Here is a 22855-nt window from a genome sequence, read left to right on the forward strand (position 1 = left end):
GATTCAAATCTGCGATGTCATACTGATCTACAGCGTGGAACCACTCTGTTGGCAGTGAATAGAAAGCTGACTTGGTGAATCGCAAATTACCTCCTCCCAGTCCAAGAAAGTCATCCTGAATCTTGTCACAGTGACCTTTCTACATTTTACAATTTATTCTCTGCAGAGTTTTACATCCACATAACAAATTCATATTAAGGAAGAGGGCAAATCACTCCTTGTTTCTGCAAAGCAGGTAGTATATTTTACCTTCTCTCCTATAGTTTCATATTTTAGAGCTCCATTTCACTTCTGTTGTCCTTTAAGTTCCCTGGCAGAGCCCCGAGGGCCAAGAAAAGCAAGACTGAATGCCTTTTTATTCCCTCCTCGTCACTGATTAACAGAGCTCTTGGTATAAAGATTGGCAAGCAGCTTTATTTTCTTCACACTTGGCCTGAATAGAGTGATCATCATAGCTTTCATCAAAATCAGGCCCTATTCACCCAGAATTGCACATAAGAAGTACCCAGCACTCACTGGAAACAGCACTTACAGTTGTGTGAAGGGAATAGTGAAGGATGATTTTGTGGCAAATCTAATTTATTCTTCTTGGATGTGCGAAATGTGATTTGAAATTGAATGCTAACTGATCTCTGCTGTATTACAGGTTTCCTGTTGGAGCAATGGGAAACAACTCAAACCAATTGTAATATTGCCACTAGATGTCAATGTGATCCCAAGGGACTTGTGGTTCACTTCCAATACTGGAGGTTTTGGGTCTGTGCCTTCAGCCCCATGAAGTCCTGGGCAGAAGTGGAACTGTTATCATAGAATGGGAATGAAATCTGTGGAGTGGCAGCTGGGTTTCTTAGGGTCTCACCAGTAAATGGCAGGAAACTGCACTCAAATTGCTTAAACAGGGGGAAAGATGATAAAGGAGTCAATGAGAATCAATTCATGATGAAGGCTTGAAGAAACCTGGTTTTAAAGCCATTTAAAAGTTTTGGTCCTCTGGGGAACCATAGCAAACAATACATATAATAATACCATAGAACTTCTACACACTCAAGATCTGCACTGTCCATACTTCGAGGTTTATAGAGGTGCTCGACGAGCTGTAGACTAAAAATGTCCAATATATAATTTCTTCGCACCAGGCATGCAACAGAGCAGCAGCAGAGTAACAACGTCCCAACATGTTCTACAATGCGGCTTTGTCCTGCGCCTCCTGCTTCTAAAATATAAATATCACACTTTTGCAAGACGGTTCACTTTCAAGTTGCATTTGCAACAAAGGGTCTTCAAGCAGATTGGCATTTTCTGTATGTATTGTTTCAGTTCTGAACATAACTTTAGTGTTAGAATTATATATCTCACCTCCTAATTTTTATTATCCATAATGATACATTCACACCAAATGCTAAACTAGGCCTTTGCAAGTTAAAATATTAAAATTTAAAAATAACAATTTTGCAACGCATTGCATTGGAAATCAGACTCTGCCAACAATCAGAAAAGAAAGAAAAGCTTATTGATGCCTTTTCAGGGGAGCTGGAGCAGAGTGATTCAACTTTGCTTTTATACAGACTGGAATAATGGAAATAAAGGAAAGCGCTTTGAGGATGAGATAAATTGTAGGAATTTATGGAAAGTTGTGAAAATATGTTACTATAACCTGATTCCAGGTATCACGACCCTCTGCAGTTTGCATATAAACCAAATCTCGGAGTGTATGATGGACCAAAAGAATAAAGAGCTTACTTCTATCTAGACAGTCATGTCTCCACGGTCATAACCACTTTTTTTTATTTCTCGAAAGCATTTCCCATTATTCGGCCATTAACACAGAGAAAGAAGCTACAGGAAATATCAGTAAACACAACTCAAGGACTACTGACTAGCTTACAGGTTGCAGGATGTGAGACTCAACAGTGCTGACTTGGTCATCTGCAGTTCTGGAGCTCCAATAGGACTATGCTGTCCAAATACCTGTTCACCTTTTACACCTCTGACTTTCAATCCGACTCCAGGTCTTACCACCTACAGAAATACTTGATGCTAAGAATTCTGTAGTGGTTGGAATGGTTTTTGCCAGCCAGTTAGTGAATGCACATTTTCCCTAGCAACATGAGTTTTCCAGGATCTCAGTGCAATAGAGATTTGATTATTTGATTTTTCAGAAAACAAGCTACCACAATGCCAATGTGAACAGAAAGGTGTTAACTGAAAGAGCTGTCAAACCATAAAACACGGTCAAATCTGTTCAAAAGTTATTCTCAGAAAGCTGCTGGGTGCTCCCTTTACATTACTCATAGTCATTTGATCTGTTCTGGAGGAAACAAAAGCTGCTTACTTGGTTTTAACTATTAAGTTTGCTGCTCAAAGTGCTACAGATTTCAGTTTTCATTGCTAGAAAGGGATTTTGTTAAAAATGACAGCAGTCAGTATTCTCAACACATTCTCAGATTCTAACTCTCCTACACTCAAGTTCTACACAGATGTTCCTACTCTGAGTTCTCAGAGTTGCATGTCCTGGTCTTAAGCTTGGGTATTAATGTAAATGCCAAAATGAATCCCATTTATCTCAGCTGTACTGTGGTGGAGGCAAAAGCTTCTCTGAGATCAAAATTGTCAGAACATAAAACCATGAATGTGGAAAAAACATAATGAGGACTTTTTTTTCACATTTTCATGACTTGTTCCTTTAAAATGGGCACCATAACAACAAAATATGATACTGGGGAACTTGTACACATAATAAATATGTACACTTGCTTTAATTTAATGGACAAATGCACAACAAATGTCACAGGAATCTGAATATTCCTTTAAAGAAAGTGTTTTAAGCACTTCTGTTAAAATGTACAGGCGGTTTCTCACAGTCAGCTTTTAAAGAAAGCATTTATTTCATTGCAGTGTGTAGTGATCCAGTGGAGTGGCTGTAGCTCAGGTGGTAGAGGAGGTCACCTACGCCAGTCTGCATGCCAAATATCCTTGGGCAAGATGCTATCCGATGGATGCTCTCTGATACAGCCATCAAATGTTAGATAGGAAGCGCTTATAGTACTTGTGTGAATGTACAAGTTGTGTAGAGTGCTCTGATATAGCAGAAAAGCTCTAAATAGGAACCAGTGCATTTGCAGACTCTGCTTTAGTTTCTGGGCAAACACTTAAATTGGTCATTTGTGCAAATCTATTAGTTTATAATACCAGAAAGTCTCTGGTAGTGCTTTTGAAATGTCTTTCGGAGATGAATCACCGGCATTTTATTTTGGTCACAATACTGGTGAGTGCCAGAGCTGCAGGTTTTCAAGGATACACCAAACAATTTAAAGGATCTCTGACGTGGAACAAGACAGCTCTGTGAAATTATCCCCAGCAAGCACCAGGCTTCTCATTAAAGCCTCAGGCTGAACACTATCAGCTGCTTTTATTTCATAAAGTGAAGACAGTGAGTAGCAGACAATGTGTCATGGCTCAGCTGAATATATGTACTGGTAAGCTATTCCACCAAATATCTTGACAACCGTGTATGGATTTCACACCACAGATGGACCTGACATCACACATTTTGAATATGATGGAAGCAACACAAAAAAGTAAGGACCAAGTGGTCCTAAAAAGAAACATCTCGCAACTAATATGGCATGGTGTAGTAATTCTGTTATTTGGAAACAACTCAGTAATATTATTTCATATAAAAATCTCAGAGAGGCAGCTTCTCAGCAATTTCAAAATAACGTTTCTAAATGTAAAATTGTGAAAACTTATCTAATCTTCTACAATGCAGCATATCATCAATGCATTCTGAGAATCTGGAGAAATCTCGGGGCGTAAGAGAAAAGGATGAAAGTCCACATTGGATGCTTGTGACTTTCAGGTCCTCAGACGACACCTTCTTAAAAAGGGTGTGATTCTTTCATGGAAGTCGCTGCATGGCCTCACGAACACTTCCAGAAATTACTGTCAGTGAAAACAGGTCACTGTGCCATCCACAAATGCAAGTTAAAGCTTTGTCTTCAAGTCGCCTTCTCTGGGGTAAGGATCATTTAAAACAGACTGAGGCAAAGTGAAAAATGTGACATTTTAAATTCTTTTTAGAAAACATGGACACCACATCCTTCAGAATAAAGAGCATCCAGCTTGTTATCAGCACTCAGTCCAAAATGCTAAACCATATACTGCATCTATGACAGCAGCAGAGGCTCTGTGGTGAAAGAGTGGGTACTGAAATGTCCTGCCTTCACACCACTTCATTTCTTGCCCTCAAGAAATGTGGACAGTGTGTAGCAGTGGAGGCCTGATTCAAACCTCTTGGTTTTTAACATTTGTTACTGTTAGAGAGCTGTCTGGTAGGACTCCAGCGTTTAAATATCAAACAACTGGCTAAAATGGATCTCCTCATAGACGTGAATGAAACTGAGAGGTGGTTACACTTGAGCAGATGAGCTGTTCTACTTGTTGCACCATTTTCTGATATCATGAATCCCATTATGTCGCCTTTGGGGATTTTCTTGTCTCAGTGTTGTGTGTGCCAAATTTTGTTTTTTGAATTTCTTATTGCTTTTGCCTGGATGGCATATCTGTTTGAAGCTGGTGTGAAATGTTTAGAGATTTCTTAGATTGCGGTTCACTGGCTGGACTTTTAGGTTCTGATTCCATGCCTACAGGGAACAGAAGGCTGTGTTTTGCTTCACTGTGGCACTGGAATGAAACTGTTTCCAAAGATTGCTACAATGCAAAGCTTGAAGGATATGCATATAAAGAGATTCTTTTACAGCTTGAAAAATACTTTGTACTGGAGCTGCAGAGTTGTGCTCCAGCAACAGACTGATTTTTCAAAGTCAAACTCATTTCTAGTTGATGTAACCAAGTAGAATATGGCCACTGAGCTGTCAGATCTTTATACATGCCTCGAAATCACCTAGTCTGACTGGTACACCAGATAACTACAACAGAATGCTTAATAATGTTCTCAGCAGGCATTAGTTTGATGCATGTGAGTCACAGAGCTGATTAGTTACAGCAGAAGTATCATTCAGCTCAATGTTTCTGTGACAACTCTATTAAAGCTCCAGCTTTGAGTACGCAGGACACACCACAGGCCTTGTATCAGAACTGACGGACAGAGTCAACATTCATAATGGCAATGTAAGAAAAAGACACTTGTCTGGAGAGTAAATGAGCAGCAGCACAGCATGCTGCTCAACTTGCTGAATAGAGAATGAAGGAAAAATGAGGCAGTACACTGCTGACAAGACTGGCAAGCGAAGACAAGTCGGAGTAGCTCCAGAGAGCAGATTAATGCCTGGATGTAGAGCTTATGTTGGCCAATTTAGCTTCAGTACTTTCTGTAAAGAAGCTTCCACCTTCGACAATTATTTTCAGTAAGTGCTAACGTCTCAGCCACTACACATGTAGCAGGATGCTGCGTGTGTAGCTAATACGTCACGTTTACATATTGTAGGTTGCCACAAGTGCACAGTAGTGAACAGAGGTGCTTTTAGACAAACAGCAATGTCATACAGGCCTAGACACACTGATGTTTTCTGAATAGTTGCTGGTAGTCGTCGTGAATGTATGCCTTCAAAGTAAAACTTGTGCCTTGCTACAGCACCAAACACCTTTCAACCTTTACTTTGAAGATGAATGGTCTCGTTTTCCAAGTTTCATCATACTTTTCAGTTTCCCTACTGCTCTCGAAGCAGCAGACTTCCATGTCTTCCATGTAATGGACATTTTCTGTGCTGGGCAACTACCAACCACTCACAAACCAGTCAGAGAATGCACCTCGCCTGAGTGAGCTGTGCTTGCTGACCAGTCTGTAGCCAAAGCCAATGAGGAAATGAAGAAAAGACTCGAGTTCCACTGACAACTTCAGGCCAAAGAATTAAAGCAAGACCACATTTATTCAGGGATTTTCCTCTCACACAGAGTGACGTCTTGTCTGTAGCAACTGTGTTGCTGTCATTCTGCAATCATGTGTAACCTCTTATGTTTGTATTATAGTTTTACCATCCTTTGTGAAGTACATTCATCTGTATTTGTCATTGGCGAACGCTGCCAATACCACCCCTTTACATGTATTGAAAACCCTGGGTTATCACTGATAACCAATGTTACCCTAGCAATTAGGATGACTGCAAGTGAATCTAGATATGCAAATATGCAGAGCCCAGGCATATAATACAGGACATGTCCGGTATGACTAAGACAAAAAATATAATCAAGTGATCTTGAAGTCAATCATAAGGAGAAATACAACAAAAGTAGAAATATGAATGAATGAGTTTAATTCACCGAGATTTATAAATTAGAAACAAAATTTTAAAAAAAAGAAAAGAAAAAAAGCAAGTTTGGAAGTAGTAACAAACACTGTAGAGCACATCTATAACAAGGTAGAAAAGTACACAATTCTCACTTCACTTTCAGGCTTCAACACAGCTCTGGCAAGACTCAATGTTTCAGTGCAGCACATAAACAGAGCATTGTAGAAAACTAGGTTTTGTAAACATCCATGATGATGATCAAGATTATAGAAGGAAATGTAACAAAACAGAAGTACAACAGAAACAAGATCTTAATATATTAAAATTTGTGCTTCTGTTAACCACAATCACGACAACACTGGATCAACAGGTAAATAATACAGTCAAGGAAGCACTCTTTGAATTTAATAAAATACCCTCCACTGTAATAACTTACATACATTCATTAACTCCATTGGTCATTTGACAGTCTGTTGAATTGCTAAGGAGTAGTTACAGAACCAAACTGAAACATACATCGACTCTTCAGGACACTGTTAGATTACAATAAATGTCTGAACATAACTTTCGCTGAAACAAGCTTTAATGAGGTTTGGGATCAGCGCAAAAAAAAAAAAAAAGAAAAAAATTATATATATATATATATATATATATATATATATATATATATATATATATATATATATATATATATATATATATATATATATATATATATATATATATATATATATATATATAATTTTTTTCTTTTTTTTTATTACAGGCATTAATGAAATACTTAACACTATGGAGCTGACAGGAATACATGGCTCACAGTCAGATAAGAAAAACGACTGAATTCTGTCAGTTTGGAATAAGTTAGTTCAAGCAGGCATATTTACCTCAAGAGCTCACGCTACAGTCTAGTAAGATGTGCTTACTGAAACAGCAGCAGCTTCAACAACATACACACTTTGAGGTATCCAAGTTTGTTTTGTTCCTATTCTGACCACTACTAGTTTGAGACAATTACATAGTCTCCCCCTACAAAAGCAGGAAGTGACCGCCGTCCACAGCCTTCTGGTGGATCGTCTCAGCAGTTCGCCTTTGGTTCAGGATATTCAAAGCCTGCAGCAGGTCATTTAAGCTCGCTCCTTTACCTTCTTTCTCCACCCAAATATGCAGCAGTTCATGGATCCTGTCTTCATAGGGAAGGTTCTCTTTGCTTTTGATGACATTGTCACTAATTTCAAGCTGACGGAAAAACCTCTTGTGATAGTTCACATCTAGTTCTTCAAAATATTCAAAGCACTTCCTGAGAGACTCTTCACCTGCAAAAAACAAACAACAACCTTCACTCCATCACATTAACGACTTGTGCTGATAACACTGATAAACATTTTGACAGCCAACTGGACTGCAATTAAAAGCAGCGTGGTGGCATGAAAGCTTGGAAGCTTTATCTAATGTTGTGTTTAACAGCAGGTGCTTGTGTGTTATGCAGTGGGTGAGATCAGGAATAAAAGTCAAAATACTTTACCATTCACAGGAACAAGCTTGGGAAGTGGCACCTCTTCCTAAATGAAACAAAAGCAAACAGGCATTAACATATAAAAAGTCAGAAATTGTAAGACCTGCTAAATCAAAAGCATGTCTTATTTATAAGCAGGTGAAATGAAAGGAAAAGCATTTATCTAAAAGATCTTACACAATACAGTGATGCATTTTCCTGTCAGTGCGGATGGAAAATGAAAGGAGACACGAGATAGCGAGACTGATAAGGAGCATTCCCTGTTAATCTTCAGGTGTTTGAAGGACCAGGTGACTCATTAAGTTTCCACTAACACAATAACAGCAGCCTGAGACACTGAAGATCAAATGTTAAAGGTAATTCTTAAACCGAGAGTCACAGGATTCTTATACGGCTCCTGATTGTTGAGAGAATTTGCTCCAACATACTGGAGTGCAGTACGGAAGAAGCAAGTCACTGAGGTTTATCCATGACTGCAGACCTGTCCCTCTGCAACTGGGAGCAGGTAGGATTCTGAGGCTCTTTCTGTCATGTAAGGAGTCGTGTGTAGCATGAAAATCAAAGTGGGTAAACTGGAACATGAGGACAGACAGTAAGACAGCGGAGGCTGTTAGAGCAGCAGAGCATTAGTTAATAGCAGCAAACAAGACAAGAAGCAAGGATGAAGCAGGCGATGAGATGAGCTGCAGCTCTCACCCTCCTGTGAAGCTGCGCTGAAACCACAGGGCTGGCTTGAGGGGCAGGTGTGAGCGCGTCTGTTAGGCTGTGCTGGGAGTTACTGGCTGAGCTGTTGAGGCTTGGACTGAGAATTTGACGCTCATCCTCAGCAATGTTGGGGGATTTAACTCTCACCAGATGCTGGGACAGGATTAGATTTGTGCTGGTTGGTCTTTGAGTGTCCTTATCCTCAGGAGTCTGGATGGCAGTGTATTGCTGAAGAACATGTTAAGAGAGTCTCTGTCATTTAAGTTACCTTGGGAAAGCCATTTCCATTCAGCTCATCGCCATGTTTGGCTATTTTTGTACATTAATGGAAAACATGAGTCACTCACCTGTTCTGCTTTGCTCCTGTCAGACCGATTTCTCTGAGAGCCTGAGGAAAGAATGTGAAGAGAATTATGCAACTTCCAAGAATTCACAACTTTCCAACACAAAGTTATTTAATTTTTGTCTGAGCTCAAATTTCATCAACTGAGCAGAACCTGCTGCTGCTGCTCTGCATCAGTTCTAGCAGTGTGCAGCCTCTCCTGGACACTGTGTGTCACTGAGGATTTTCATCAGTCGGCCGGAAAGCCTGCCCAGCAGTTCCAGTTTATGTTGGACCCGGCCCAGTTTACCAGCAGCATGGTCAACAGCACAAACTGGGAAAAGCATCTTCACGTGGCTCAGTCCAATTGGAAAAGTACTTTAGTGAACTCGCCAACAGCAGCCCACCTCTATGCGAGGCCTGCATGGTAATGATATACACCCCAACAGACTGCGGTTAACATGTTTGCTGAGAGGGCGTACTTGATAATTAGGCTTTAATCAGTTACACCTGATCCCAACATAGTCAGCATGTTGTGTTAGCAGCTCATCTGCTGCTCTTAGATCATCACACCTGAAACTGCACGTCCATTGTAACAGGTTTCTGCACACATGTATATCCTCTATCACGCCGTCTGGTGTCTCAACTTATACTTAATAGCTTTTCAGTCTTTCAACACTGTTCCACATGTGATGAACAGTCCCACAATTATCCAGAACTGTTAATTTTCTTACCATGTTTTACTCATTTCATGTGCCATTTGAAAATCTCATCTGCTCTAAACAGTCTGATTACAGGAGAGTTTGGCCTTGTGCAGTCAAAATATCCCATCCTGTGAGAAGCTCTTATCTTGCTCTCAAAGATGGCATACTGACAGCATTGTGGGAAAATGCGTCATTGATAAGACTTTACTAACAGGGTTCCCAAAACAATGCTGTGAAGGTCAGAGAGGGAATCCAGAAATGTTGAGTGGAACTTTATTTTCAGTCATTCGGTTGCAGCAGGTGTGTCTCAGCATTTATTAGCGTATGCTTATGTGTCAGACTGACTGCAGAGGCCAGCGGGCTCAAGATCTGTGTTAATGAGAGCCAGGCCTCAACAAGTGCATGAAAATATTGTGGCAGCATCAATTTAATATCAGCAGTTCATCTGTTTGTGGTGTGAAGAAAAACAAAGTACAAGTCCTTCCCACAGCATTGACACCTGTCAGAGCAATAACACTGCAAAGCTGTATCACTACACACACAAGACCAAAATTTTAAACAGTTCGAGCATCTGCTTTAAGTGCTTGGACCCTACAACACTGCTCCTGCTGACAGCGATCAGAGCTGAAATAACAAGTGAATTTGTTTAAGAGTGATCAGGAACCATCTAGACAATAGGTTGAAATGAATATTTTTCAAGCAAAAAAACAAAAACAAAAAAAACACACACAACAACAAAAAAACCCCAAAACACAACAACCCACCCCTACATTTTGATGATTTGCTGCTCTATGTCATGCCCCAAGACCACACCTGGCCAGGTTGGTGACTTCTGTGACACCAGGAATGTGGAGGTGGAGCATTTAGTTTACATTGGGGCATTTGTAAAATTGATGTCTATACTGTTCTGGACAGCTTAAAAATCATCAGGCCTTCACTTCGGCAATGCTGAGCAGATAATACTTCTGATACAGCTGGTCAAAAGCATTTTCTTGAGTGGACACGGCCAGCTGCAGTGGCCACCAGAACATCACACAACTGTGTAGTTGCCACACGTTCAGACGAGCAGCAGAAGCATTAGCTCCAGTCACAGAAGTACTAACCCTACTACAAAAGATACAAACTATGGCATGTGTATCTTTATCGTTTAGGTTTGTTTACCCCATTATAATGCGAAAACTATCCATCCTCCCCAGCTAACACAGACAAAATGTGAAGGACTCAATGAACAGGTCGACAGCCTATCAGAGCACTAACAAACTTTTGCATCAAGGTGATTTTAATATTAGGATCCAACATCTGTATAAGAACAACGTACCCATTTTACGTCTCCTCTTGTAGAAAAATATCCCAGCAAATGTTATGGCAGCGAGGACACACAGCACCACCACAACCACCACCACAGTGATACCTGTTTAAGAAAAACAAAACAAAAAAACATAAGAGACAGTCATTGGCCATTTACAGACACCCCGCCCCCAAAGAGATTCATGGCTTGAATCAATGTACAGTGCGAGTGAATCTCTGATATCATTTGTTTCTGGCCTGGAAAATCTGACTTTGTAAATATACATTTATCCCAGTGTAACAAAAAGTCTTGCATGCATCTGCCAGAGTAGTGTACCTGGATCAGAGCCAGATTTGTTCTGGATCTTCTTGCACTCCGTGTTGGAGGTTGATGTGCAGTTCCTCACTTTCTCTTCATCCTCTGCACACCTAGTTAGGAGAGAAGCAAAATAAATCGAAAGGTTTAAAGACCTAAATGTCAGTCTTCTTCCCGCTGCTCCCTTTAGGAGTCACCAGAGTGGACAATCTGCATCTAGCATCGTCTTCTGTCACACCAACCCTCTTCCTCTTTTCCTCCTGCCTGGCAGCTTCACATTCAACACCCACTATATCCACTCCCTCCTTATACTTGTGTCTTTACTGATTTTGAATAATTTGCAGACACTTACCGTGAACACTTCAAGCACACCTCACATGCTTGGTTAGGATCACAAAATCTCCCTGGTTTGCACTGACATTTAGTGTCTTCAGTGTGAGTGCATGCGCTTACAATTTCCTCATCTGAGAGAGTAACATGAAAGAGACCTTGTTTAGTCAGAGTTTATGCTCTGAGCACGCCGACTACAAGAACAATCAATAGTGAACCTTTTCATTCTGATCGATGGTATAAAGCCGTCAAGCAGAATTACCTGGGCGACACCGTGTGCACTTCAAGCAGAACTTCAGTCGGTTGTCATGCTTCATGTATGTATCGTAGTCACACTCCTCACACTGCCCCCTCTCTCCATCTACACTGCAGGGTGATTTCACATATGTGCCTAGAGCACGCACACACACACACACACACTTTATAAGTCTCCGTCAACTGAACATGTGACTCTACCTAAATAAGGCCATTTCATGTGGCTTTTGATGGCTTACTGGTTTGAAATTATTACAGAAGTTCAGTTTCATGAGACTTACCAGCTTTACAATTCAAACAACAGAGGTTGCCGTGTTCGTACTGATCTGCCGGGCAGTTGGCCTGCCGCCGTGCTCTGCCGTTTCCCACTTTAAGACCAGCCTGTGGGTATGCTGTGGTGGATTTGAGGAGAACGACCAGGACAGGCACAAAAACCTTTGGATTTGGATGTGGGGTTTAAAAAAAAATAACAACAAATAAATGGAAGTCAGAGTGGTGAATAAACAGGTTTTTTTTAAAAAGAGTCCCTAAACAGGCAGGTGGGGTGATGTTTGGTTACATTAAGGTGCCAAAACTAGTTATGATCAGACAAGAATGGGAAACTGGGATAAAACATGGTGACTTATGAGCAAAAACCTGCTTCGTTATAGTCATGAAACTACCTTAAGTAAAAATATGAAGTGCACCGCTTTCATCTTTTTTTTCCATGTTTTGACTTAAGAGATTCCAAATTGATTATATTAAAGAACTCATTTTATGGGTTTTACAGAAACATAATCTCTGATTATATGTTTTGGCTAACTGAAAACATTTTCACTACAAACATAAGTATATAAGCCATTATTCTTTGGAAGCTTTCTTGTATGATGATGTGAGTCAGATTAGGTCACATTTAAGAACACGCCACTTCACTCTGAAAGCAAATAAACAAGTCAGTGCTGCACAGGTGGGTGGGGGAGAAGGGGATTTCCTTCCAACACTCCTTGAACTAAGCCTGGTGGATTCAGTATTAAGAAAGTGTACCAAAGTATCCGAGCTGATTTATTCTTTCTTAATATTGAGCAACAGGTTTTAAATAACAGGAAACGTGATCCACAAACAGTGTGTCCTAATATGGCCAACACTTTGCAGGAATAACCAAATAAGGAAATCACACCCATGATTTCGTAACACCATCAGGTGCCCTAGTTACTGTGAGGGCATCTCCCAGGAGACATGGAGAGACAGACAAACACTCACCTGTGTGTGAAAGTACCAGTTATAAGAATTTTAATCCCCTGCCTTCACTGGAAAGTAGAAATGGCGTGCTTAAGCATATTTAATAGTACTTTGGAAAGGAAAAAAAAACCCTAAAGAGACCTTGTTTATACACAAAGACATACAGAAGAGTTTAATTTTTTTTTTAAGAAAAAGTTTATATTTCCAATACCTGTTTCTACTGGGTGTCTATAAAGTAGCACTTTATGTCGATGGAAGTGATCTCTGACGTAATGCAAACCATCATTTCCCTCGCTTTATGCACATAATCAAACATATTAGAAAATATTGAATCAAAATAAAACTTTTAGGCAGCTCAAAATCAAGCCGAAAGCTATACAAAAGGCTCAAACAATAAGGCCAGGCCATTTTTATCCGGAGTTTACCAATAGGATCTTTGCGAAAATTAAAGACATTTAAAATGTACACGCTCTTAAAGTTAGGCGCAACATAGCGCCCGGTACACAGGAAAACACGCGCTGTGGAGTAACGTGTATTCTTTTTATTCAGTGATCAGTCGCCGATGACAGTCAACCACAAACTGTCGACTAGTTTCAGTGCAGTGTCTCAGGTGGGGAAAACAGAAATAAAGTGACTTTTTGGTGAGCCCACGAGGAATTTCACACCTGAGTTCACACAGCGCCTTGTGACACTTTCGACACATAAATGCGACATCTTGCGCAAACCAGTAAACCGGAAAATTGCCAGAGGTCTCTCATTTTTATTTACAGTCAACGGGAGGCTAAACTTTGGTTCGACAACCCCTGACAATTCTAGTCACTTCGGTCCTCAATAAACAAATCAAAACAACAACAAAAAAACCCTTAAAAGTTTACATAATTAACTTTTTATTAAGTTAATAGCTTAACATAAATATTAGAATTGCCCCGCGGTTGTCGCGAAACATTAAAAGCACTGTTATTACTTTGAAGGATCTCCATTTTTAAAAATGAGTCACAAGGAAGCTGTTTACAGAAACTTCACGCTGACTGACTGACGCCGGTACAACACCGGTCCGTGAAACCACAGCAAGCTTTGTAGATGTTTAAAAAGACAACATGACTTACCACAAACATAGGAACGTGCTTCATCTTCTACTAAAAATGTCGGCCTCCACAGACTTCCAATTATTCCACGGTAACTCAGAGCAAATCGATTTAGATTTACCACCGTAGCGTCCTGTAGGCTACTGTCTCAAAAGTTTAACTCAGGTGTGAGACGGCTCTGAATTAATGACGTAGCTGACAGGCGGGGCCAAAGTACAAAGCAGCCCAGTCTCAGCTCACAAACAGGAGGCGACAAAAACAGCCCCACTGATAAAGTCAGTCTTTACTCCAAGCGGCCTATATGGCACAAGAAGTAATGATAATAAAATATGTGTATTTTTTATTAGTATAATTTAAATCATCTTCAGCTGCAACGTTATCAATGATTATCAATAATTATTAGCGAGCATTGTAGATGATGTAGAAGATTTTGTACTGACCCCCAGCTGACGTCACCTGTGCCATCTTAGTGCTAAGTTTCTGGAAGAGCAGCTGGCTGTTTAGGTTCAGAGTAAGGCTGGGTTTAAAACGGTGGCGTTAAAACGCCCTGTGGACAAACGTCTCCCCGTCGGCTGCTCAGAACAAATATTGACCAGAGTGTTTCACAGACGATAAGGCGTCTATTTAAATTAAAAAACACAATTCAGTCTCATTAGGCCCCGGGGATGGAAAAACAAAAAACACAAAAACCCAAGACATAACACTGGACTTTTTCCTCAAGCTATTACGGTTATTTCAATTTCGCATATTTGGGATATTAACCCCGCCCCTCCTCTTTTCTTGGTCTTCTTTTTCTTCTTTTTAAGCTATAATTCATTTAAATGAAATTATTAAAATGTAACGTGGTTGCAAGCAGACACTGCTTTCATGTAAGAGGCCTTATGACTGATTACTGAGAATACTGATTTAAAATATGGTGAAATTATTCTATTAGAATCAGAATCAGAATCAGAATACTTTATTGATCCCTGGGGGAAATAATTCCTGGGGAAACTATTAAAGAGTGCTTTTAATCTCAGCCTCTGTTAAGGAATATTTTTTGAATGCAGTAGTATAAAACAACACGCAATGGCAAATTATTATCAGTACAACTTCAAAAATGCTGTACTTTTGCTCAGGGGTTAAGCAAACATAGTTTGCCATCTCTGGGTGTGAACATTTATACTGAAAACAGTTTTAAAGTTAAGGTGAGAAAACGAACAAACAAAAACAGTTGCACGCTGAGTAAATCATGACTAAACTCACAAATACTGCACATGATTCACATGAGGAAACACAAGTGTAGTTTTGTGGCTACACCTTATCACATTGGTAACATACGTGGTGCCAAAGCTACAGAGAAATGAGATAAAATGAGCTGCCTGAATCCTGAAAACGATATGTAATTTTTTTTTTACAGTAATATTAGAGGTATAGGTGATGAACAGTTTGTAGAATGTAAAATGTAAGATAATGTCTAAGCCTACAGTGGGATGCAGTGCTTTTATCTGAAAGATCTGAGTGTGTGAAGCTCTAAACAGAAACATTTGCTTCTCTTATACCAAACCGAGCTTTTCCCTATTTTAAACATAAAATTTATGCAAATAAAATCAGATATGTTGGATCTGACCTGGTGTATGATCGCTTTCACTCTGAATGAGCTCAGCATTCAAACATTCAAATTGCTGCTGTATTGCAAAGTGAATAACAGTTCCAAGAGGTGCCTCTCTCGCCTGTTAGCCCCTCACGGGATAATGGGGGAAAACAGACTATTGTACAAACGCTTTCATCACAAACTGCATGAAGTCAGCCATCACCACAGTGTTTAGCAAACCTCATGCTTGGGAGTGCCAGTTTAGCATTATCTAATGAGCAGTTGTCTGCAGCGCGCAGATATGCAGGCCGACAGGAAGCAGTGGGCTGTGGATGCGGAGAGGAATAAAACCTCCGTTTCAGTCTGTTGATTGCGATGCTCTGAGATGGAGCTGAAATGGTCTCACAGTTTTAGGCAGTCGGGGCTGTTTCTAGGCTCAGAGATTGGGTGACTGATGGCTTCACAGGCTGCCAGGCACACTGAGAAATAGAGACCAGTCACTCAACAAGTTTCCTGCGCATTGCAGCTCATCAACATCTTATTCCTCCACCTTTGTAGTACAACACTACATTTCTGGTTTTACCTATTTTATTTGCCCAATCATTCAGAGTCTGTTCCATTTCTGAATTTCTGCACCGTTTCCCCTCACGCTGCTGCAAACTTGTGTTTTTTGATGATAAGGCCCGGGAGGTGGCTGGAATCTCTGAGCCACATTTTCCGAGATAAGACATGAATTTTGCATTCAGACAGACCGTACAGGGTTCTGCTCATCGGCCGGGCCGAGGTCGAGATCAATTCTAATGATATGGAAAAAATATATATATACTTTTCTTCTGTTACAGAGCCTATGTGTATACTGAGAGGGAGGTTTTGCTGTAGGGATTAAGGGGATCTTTCTGACACACAGTGCAAGAGGAGATAGTGAACTGAAGACCTACATGAACTTGCTTATTCATAGAGGAATTAGACAAAGCTTATCCAAAGACAGAGTGAACCTGCACACTGGTGAATAAGCAAAAGAAGTGCAACTAGAAGTTTTTAAATGTTAAAATTCCAACATTAGGTTTGAAGACTGACAAGAAATTGATTGAATAAAGGATGATCTTTTATGCAAATAATGGATACAGATAATGGGTACATATATTCCTGAAAAATGTTGCATTTTAATTTGTTTCTAATCTCTAGCAGCTTGTGTGGATGTTTAGTTCACAAATTTATTCTGCGATGGAAGTTCAGAGGAAAGCAAGTCTTCCCTTTCAGTTATGCCCCGTCGATGCTTGCACAGTTACATGCTGTCCAGTACAATAGATCTATTGGCACTGAGCAGCTCCACTGGAGCAGCTCAGAGTTAAGGGTCTAACTTGGGGGCACCAAAGTGGTGGTTAGGAAAGATGGGAAAGCACTGCTCTTTATTTTCGCCACAATGGAAGGGAGGTAAAGGTGTTCATATAGAGGTAAATGGCCATGGCCATAGTGTGGGTATAAGAACAACATTGGAAAGGTGGCCAGATTTAGAGGGCCATGAGCTTCACGAGAGCACTAACAATATCCACTCTAGTGTGATTGTAGAGTACCCAGACTGGGTCAGATGTGAATGGCAGCAGCAGAAGGTTGACCAGTGACATTACCTAATAAAGGGAGACATGACACTCACTAAGGGGAAATCAAAGTTACATCAGGAACTGACTCTGAGCCCCTTCTTGTTCACAGTAGTGATGGACAGATTGACAGATGGGATCAGACATGAGTCTCTGTGGACTACGATGCTGCTGACATTGTGATCTGTAGTGAGAGTAGGGAGCAGGTGAAAGAGAATCTGGACAGGTGGAGGTATGCACTGGAGCGAAGATTAATGACATTCAACAGAAGCAAGACAGAATATTAGTGTGAATGAGAGAAAGACAGGTGGAGTAAAGATAGTGAAGGTAGATGAGTTTTAATACCCGGGGTCAACCGTCCAAAGCAACAGACAGTGCACAAGAGAGGTGAAGGAGAGTGCAAGCAGGGTGGAGTGGGGGGAGACGAGTATCAAGGATGATTTGTGACAGAAGGATAGCAGCAGGAATGGAAAGAAAGGTAGATGGCACTGAGACATGCCATGGTGTATGGTTTGCATATGGTTACACTGACAAAAAGACAGGAGGTGAAGCTGGAGGTGGAAAAGTTGAACATGTTGAGTGTATCAGAGGAACAGAGTGTGATGGAGGGAGATGATCCACTGTGGCGACCCTCTAAATGAGCAACTGTTCTCATTAGATTTGACAGGTAATTCCATACATGCAGTTCTTATGTGACTTTAGATTATACTTCAAAATGACTGCCCAAATTGTTACTTGGTGGCAAGACTTACTTCCAGATGGACTTTGGTCAGAGCCGCTGGTGTACATGGCCTAAAAGCGTATTTTATTTAGTTTGCACTATGATTCAGCCAGATACTAGGAGAAGTCTATTCATGGCTTTGTTCCCGCATGGCTCAAGGTCTCCATCTGGAACTTCTGTCAGCGCACAAGTTCCCCTCTATTGATGGCATCACATGCATGTGTGCTGTATTAATGTGGGGTAAGACACATATGGTGTTTCAATCTAAAAAAAACCAAACACCTTCAGGGATACCATTGCTGGAACATATTCATGGTGTTGCAAGTAAGAGACTTGATTCGATAGTTGCAGAAACTATCCATGTTCAACATGTGACTAAAATCCAACCTAACCCCAACTCTAACCCTAAGTTAAGAGGTTAACATTCATAATAATCTAAAAGCCTCAGGATGCTTCATGGTAGACACTATAGCCTAAATAAGTTGCAATCTTGAACTAGTATACAGATATAGCATTTTTAAAAAGCAAACACAAAAGTGAATCCCTGTGAGGTCCAAGTCATCGCTGATGCAGATGCTAATCATAACCCATGATATCTGAATATTTATTTGTTTTTTAAGACTGTGTTTCACGGTCTTGGCAATCAGGTGACAAAGAAATTGATCATTCTAAATGAGACACACCAAAACTGTTTTCCATTACTGGTGGCTGTGGCTCAGGTCGTAGAGCAGATCAGCTACTGATCAGGAGGTTGGTGGTTCAATTCCCCCAGTCTGCATGCCAAATATCCTTGAGCAAGATACTAACCCCAAATTGCCCTCCGATGTGTTCATCAGAGTGTGAATGTTTATTAGTTGCACTTGAGTTTAGAAGTGAATGGGTGAATGAGGCATGTTGTTGTTGCTTTGAGTGGGAGAGTAGAAAAGCGCTATATAAGAATCAGTCCATTTACCTTCCAATAAATATTTACTCTAAATTAGAGTTACAGTTTGAGGCAGGGCTAAGATGGCCTCAAAGTGGTAACACATGTGCTATATTTCCACAGGCAGTATTTCATAATAAGCTATGCTGATGGCTGCCTAGGACTGGGCCCATTCATCTCTATGCTGAGCTCACCAGTGGGTTTGTCTATTGACATAAATGACAATAACCTAGCTGGCCACAATGCTAATGTTAGCAGTTAGAGCAGGATTGCACAATTCAGTGGGCCAATTGCCTCACAGCCAAGAGCAGGAGAAGCAATCAATGCTCTTATGAATGTTTTGTTAGTCTTACTGATTCACTTAGAGACATTTGAACTTACTTATCTGTTCCGCCACATTTTACACAGTTTGCATGAAAGGGTGTTTCATCATGCCTCACTTAATCAGACTAGCAGTACAACAATCTTTTGCCTATTACTCATACCTTTACTTCCTGAGCTTTATGAATGGGAACTATCATACTTTAAACCACAATCTCCTCTAACCTCTGGGGAATTGAAGAAGCTATGATTGCTCTAAAAATGTAAAATCTAGCTAAATAATTTATAGACAGTATAGTTGGAAAAGTCCATACAACTCAGTTTACATGCTGGCGGATTACTTGAATGTACTGGCAACTGTGCCTCAAATCAACTTTTACATGCAGCAGGTTTTATTTCTGATACTTTAAACCTATTCAGTATAACTGGTCATATTCTGGTGGTGAGTTGGATCAGGTGGCGGGGGAAGACGCTGGACAGACCTGGTGCACCTAAACGCGTAGTGAGGGTGTGCTGGGACCGTCTAGCAGAGGCCCCAGTCCGCGGGATCTTCAACGCACACCTCCGGCAGAGCTTCAACAGCATTCCGAGGGAGACTGGGGACATTGAGTCCGAATGGACCATGTTCAGCGTCTCCATTGCCGAAGCTGCTGCATTGAGCTGCGGCCGCAAGGTGGTTGGTGCCTGCCGTGGTGGTAATCCCCGAACCAAATGGTGGACACCAGAGGTGAAGGGAGCCACCAGGCTGAAGAAGGAGTCCTATCGGGCTTGGTTAGCCTGTGGGACTCCGGAGGCAGCCGACAGGTATCGACAGGCCAAGCGGAATGCGGCTCGGGCAGTGGCTGAAGCAAAAACTCGGGTGTGGGAGGAGTTCGGAGAGGCCATGGAAAAAGACTTTCGGGCTGCCTCGAAGAGATTCTGGCAAACCGTCAGACGTCTCAGGAGGGGAAAGCGGTGCTCTACCTGCACTGTGTATAGTGCTGGCGGAGCGCTGCTGACGTCGACTGAGAAAATTGTCAGGCGGTGGAAGGAATACTTCGAGGACCTCCTTAATCCCACTGACACGTCTTCCGAGGAGGAAGCAGAGTCTGGGGATGAGGGGAATGACCCGCCAATTTCCGGGGGCGAGGTCACTGAGGCAGTTAAACAACTCCTTGGTGGCAGAGCCCCTGGTGTTGATGAGGTCCGCCCCGAGTTCCTGAAGGCTCTGGACGTTGTAGGGCTGTCCTGGTTGACACGCCTCTGCAATGTTGCGTGGAGATCAGGGGCAGTACCTGTGGACTGGCAGACCGGGGTGGTGGTCCCCATCTTCAAGAAAGGGGACCGGAGGGTGTGTTCCAACTACAGGGGGATCACACTCCTCAGCCTCCCTGGGAAAGTCTATGCCAGGGTGCTGGAAAGGAGAGTTCGTCCGTTAGTCGAACCTCGGATACAGGAGGAACAATGCGGTTTTCGTCCTGGTCGCGGAACACTGGACCAGCTCTTTATCCTCTCCAGGATACTTGAGGGTGCATGGGAGTTTGCCCAACCAGTCTACATGTGTTTTGTGGACTTGGAGAAGGCATTCGACCGTGTCCCTCGGGGTGTCCTGTGGGAGGTGTTGCGGGAATATGGGGTGTCTGGCCCATTGCTACGGGCCATTCGATCCCTATACAACCGTTGCAAGAGCTTGGTTCGCATTGCCGGCAATAAGTCGGACTCGTTCCCGGTGGGTGATGGGCTCCGCCAGGGCTGCCCTTTGTCTCCGGTTCTGTTCATAATTTTTATGGACAGGATTTCTAGGCGCAGCCAAGTGGCGGAGGGCTTTCGCTTTGGTGGCCTCAGAATCTCATCTCTGATTTTTGCAGATGATGTGGTTCTGTTGGCTTCATCGGGTGGGGGCCTCCAGCTCGCACTGGAGCGGTTCGCAGCCGAGTGTGAAGCAGCGGGAATGAGGATCAGCACCTCCAAATCTGAGGCCATGGTTCTCAGCCGGAAAAGGGTGGAGTGCCCACTCCGGGTCGGGGATGAGTTCCAGCTCTCAATTTACCGGTCGATCTACGTCCCTACCCTCACCTATGGCCACGAGCTGTGGGTAGTGACCGAAAGAACGAGATCGCGGATACAAGCGGCAGAAATGAGCTTCCTCCGAAGGGTGGCTGGCCTCTCCCTTAGAGATAGGGTGAGAAGTTCGGCCATCCGGGAGGGGCTCAGAGTAGAGCAGCTGCTGCTCCACATCGAAAGGAGCCAGCTGAGGTGGTTCGGGCATCTGACAAGGATGCCCCCTGGGCGCCTCCTGGGTGAGGTGTTCCAGGCATGTCCCACCGGGAGGAGGCCCCGGGGCAGACCCAGGACACGCTGGAGAGATTATATCTCTCGGCTGGCCTGGGAACACCTTGGTATTCCCCCGGATAAGCTGGAGGAGGTGGCTGGGGAGAGGGAGGTCTGGGCCTCTTTGCTTAGGCTGCTGCCCCCGCGACCCGGCCCCAGACAAAGCGGATGAAAATGGATGGATGGGATGGATGGATGGTCATATTCTACTAAGAGCTGCATTATGTTAATACAAAGTCAGTATTTCCTAACCCACATCAGAATAAAATCCCTTTATTTCCATCCATCCCTTCTCTTCCACTTATCCAATCCCTTTATCCCTTTATTTTCAGTGGTCAGAAATCATTAGCAGGGTTTTTAACCGTGAAACAGCTGCTAGAATATATGCTACAGCAACTCCATGGGATTAAAGACTAACAAATAGAAGTGGATAAGAAGCAATTCATTAAATGCAACCATTGTGTCAACCTGAACCTTCTTAAACATTACATGCAGTGATTGGAAATATGCTTTAAAAACAAAATGCACAGCAATAACAGCAATACTTTAAACATGCAGTCCGAAACATCAGAGTGTTTAATGACTGAACAATTATATGACACAGTTACACTGATTAAATTCAGTTAAAGAACTGGAAATGTGGCTTATGTGTAACTGGCCTGCACATTATATGAAAGCAACAGGAGTCTCTCCACTCTTGTGTTATCTTCAGCCTTCCCCATTATTCAGAGACAATTATAAATTGATATTTGTTTATACATTAATACATTTTTGATTCACATGCTAGCGTTACTCTTATCAGCTTATACACATATACAGCTAATGATGCTTCCAAAAACAATAACAATTAAAATCACACCAGGTTAGTAACCGTCAGCTACACTAACTGAAGCGTTTTCTGATGTTACCAGTAGATTGTACACACTGCAAACCCAAACTAGGACAGAGTTTTTACTGACTCCATTGTTGCTGCCAGTATAATGGCACATGTACAAGTAACATCAAACTCATTCACCCCATTCGTATTCCAAAGTCCATCAAAACTAACAGACACTGCAAATATTAGAAACTAAAGCTAGTCGCTAGTGACTTACAGCCGTGTGCAAGAAAGTGTTCTCTTGATAGTTGTTTAAATCTCACTTTTTGTCAGTTCTCACATATATTCAAATATTTCCCTATTTCTTCATAGACAATAAATCCCATGCGATGTGCCACACAGATACCAGATATAGAACTGAATCGCTTTGTTCTTTCTGTATTTGTTCATTAATTGTTTTAATCCAAACACAGATCAGCTAACAGGTATGGCAGAATTTCATCTTTACAAAATTCAGATCACTACAGTACTGGCAGTCTAAGACACACCCTGTCGTACATTCCCCCACGTGAGTCAGTCAGCCACACGGATTAGTGAGTTTGCCTACTGA

General features: G+C 41.8%; 1 protein-coding gene across 3 annotated transcripts; it reads right to left on the reverse strand.

Annotated features, from left to right (window-relative positions):
• Positions 1-6990: 6990 nt before the first annotated feature.
• On the reverse strand, positions 6991-14173 carry hdr (hematopoietic death receptor). Of its 3 annotated transcripts, none has more exons than XM_080308895.1 (10): positions 14005-14171; positions 11962-12115; positions 11688-11816; positions 11448-11559; positions 11117-11208; positions 10811-10903; positions 8814-8854; positions 8614-8694; positions 7771-7807; positions 6991-7561 (listed from the first exon to the last, which is right to left on the reverse strand). In XM_080308895.1, the coding sequence occupies exons 1-10, from the start codon at positions 14026-14028 to the stop codon at positions 7275-7277; spliced, it is 1050 nt and encodes a 349-aa protein (XP_080165021.1). In that variant the 5' UTR covers positions 14029-14171; the 3' UTR covers positions 6991-7274. The 3 variants fall into 3 exon arrangements, with proteins under 3 accessions (XP_080165021.1, XP_026043073.1, XP_080165022.1); XM_026187288.2 differs by having other exon boundaries at positions 8458-8694; XM_080308896.1 differs by lacking the exon at positions 8614-8694 and having other exon boundaries at positions 14005-14173.
• Between the last annotated feature and the right edge of the window lie 8682 nt (positions 14174-22855).

The sequence above is a fragment of the Astatotilapia calliptera genome, chromosome 12 (genome assembly GCF_964374335.1).
Source record: "Astatotilapia calliptera chromosome 12, fAstCal68.1, whole genome shotgun sequence".
In the NCBI taxonomy this organism is placed as follows: domain Eukaryota; kingdom Metazoa; phylum Chordata; class Actinopteri; order Cichliformes; family Cichlidae; genus Astatotilapia; species Astatotilapia calliptera.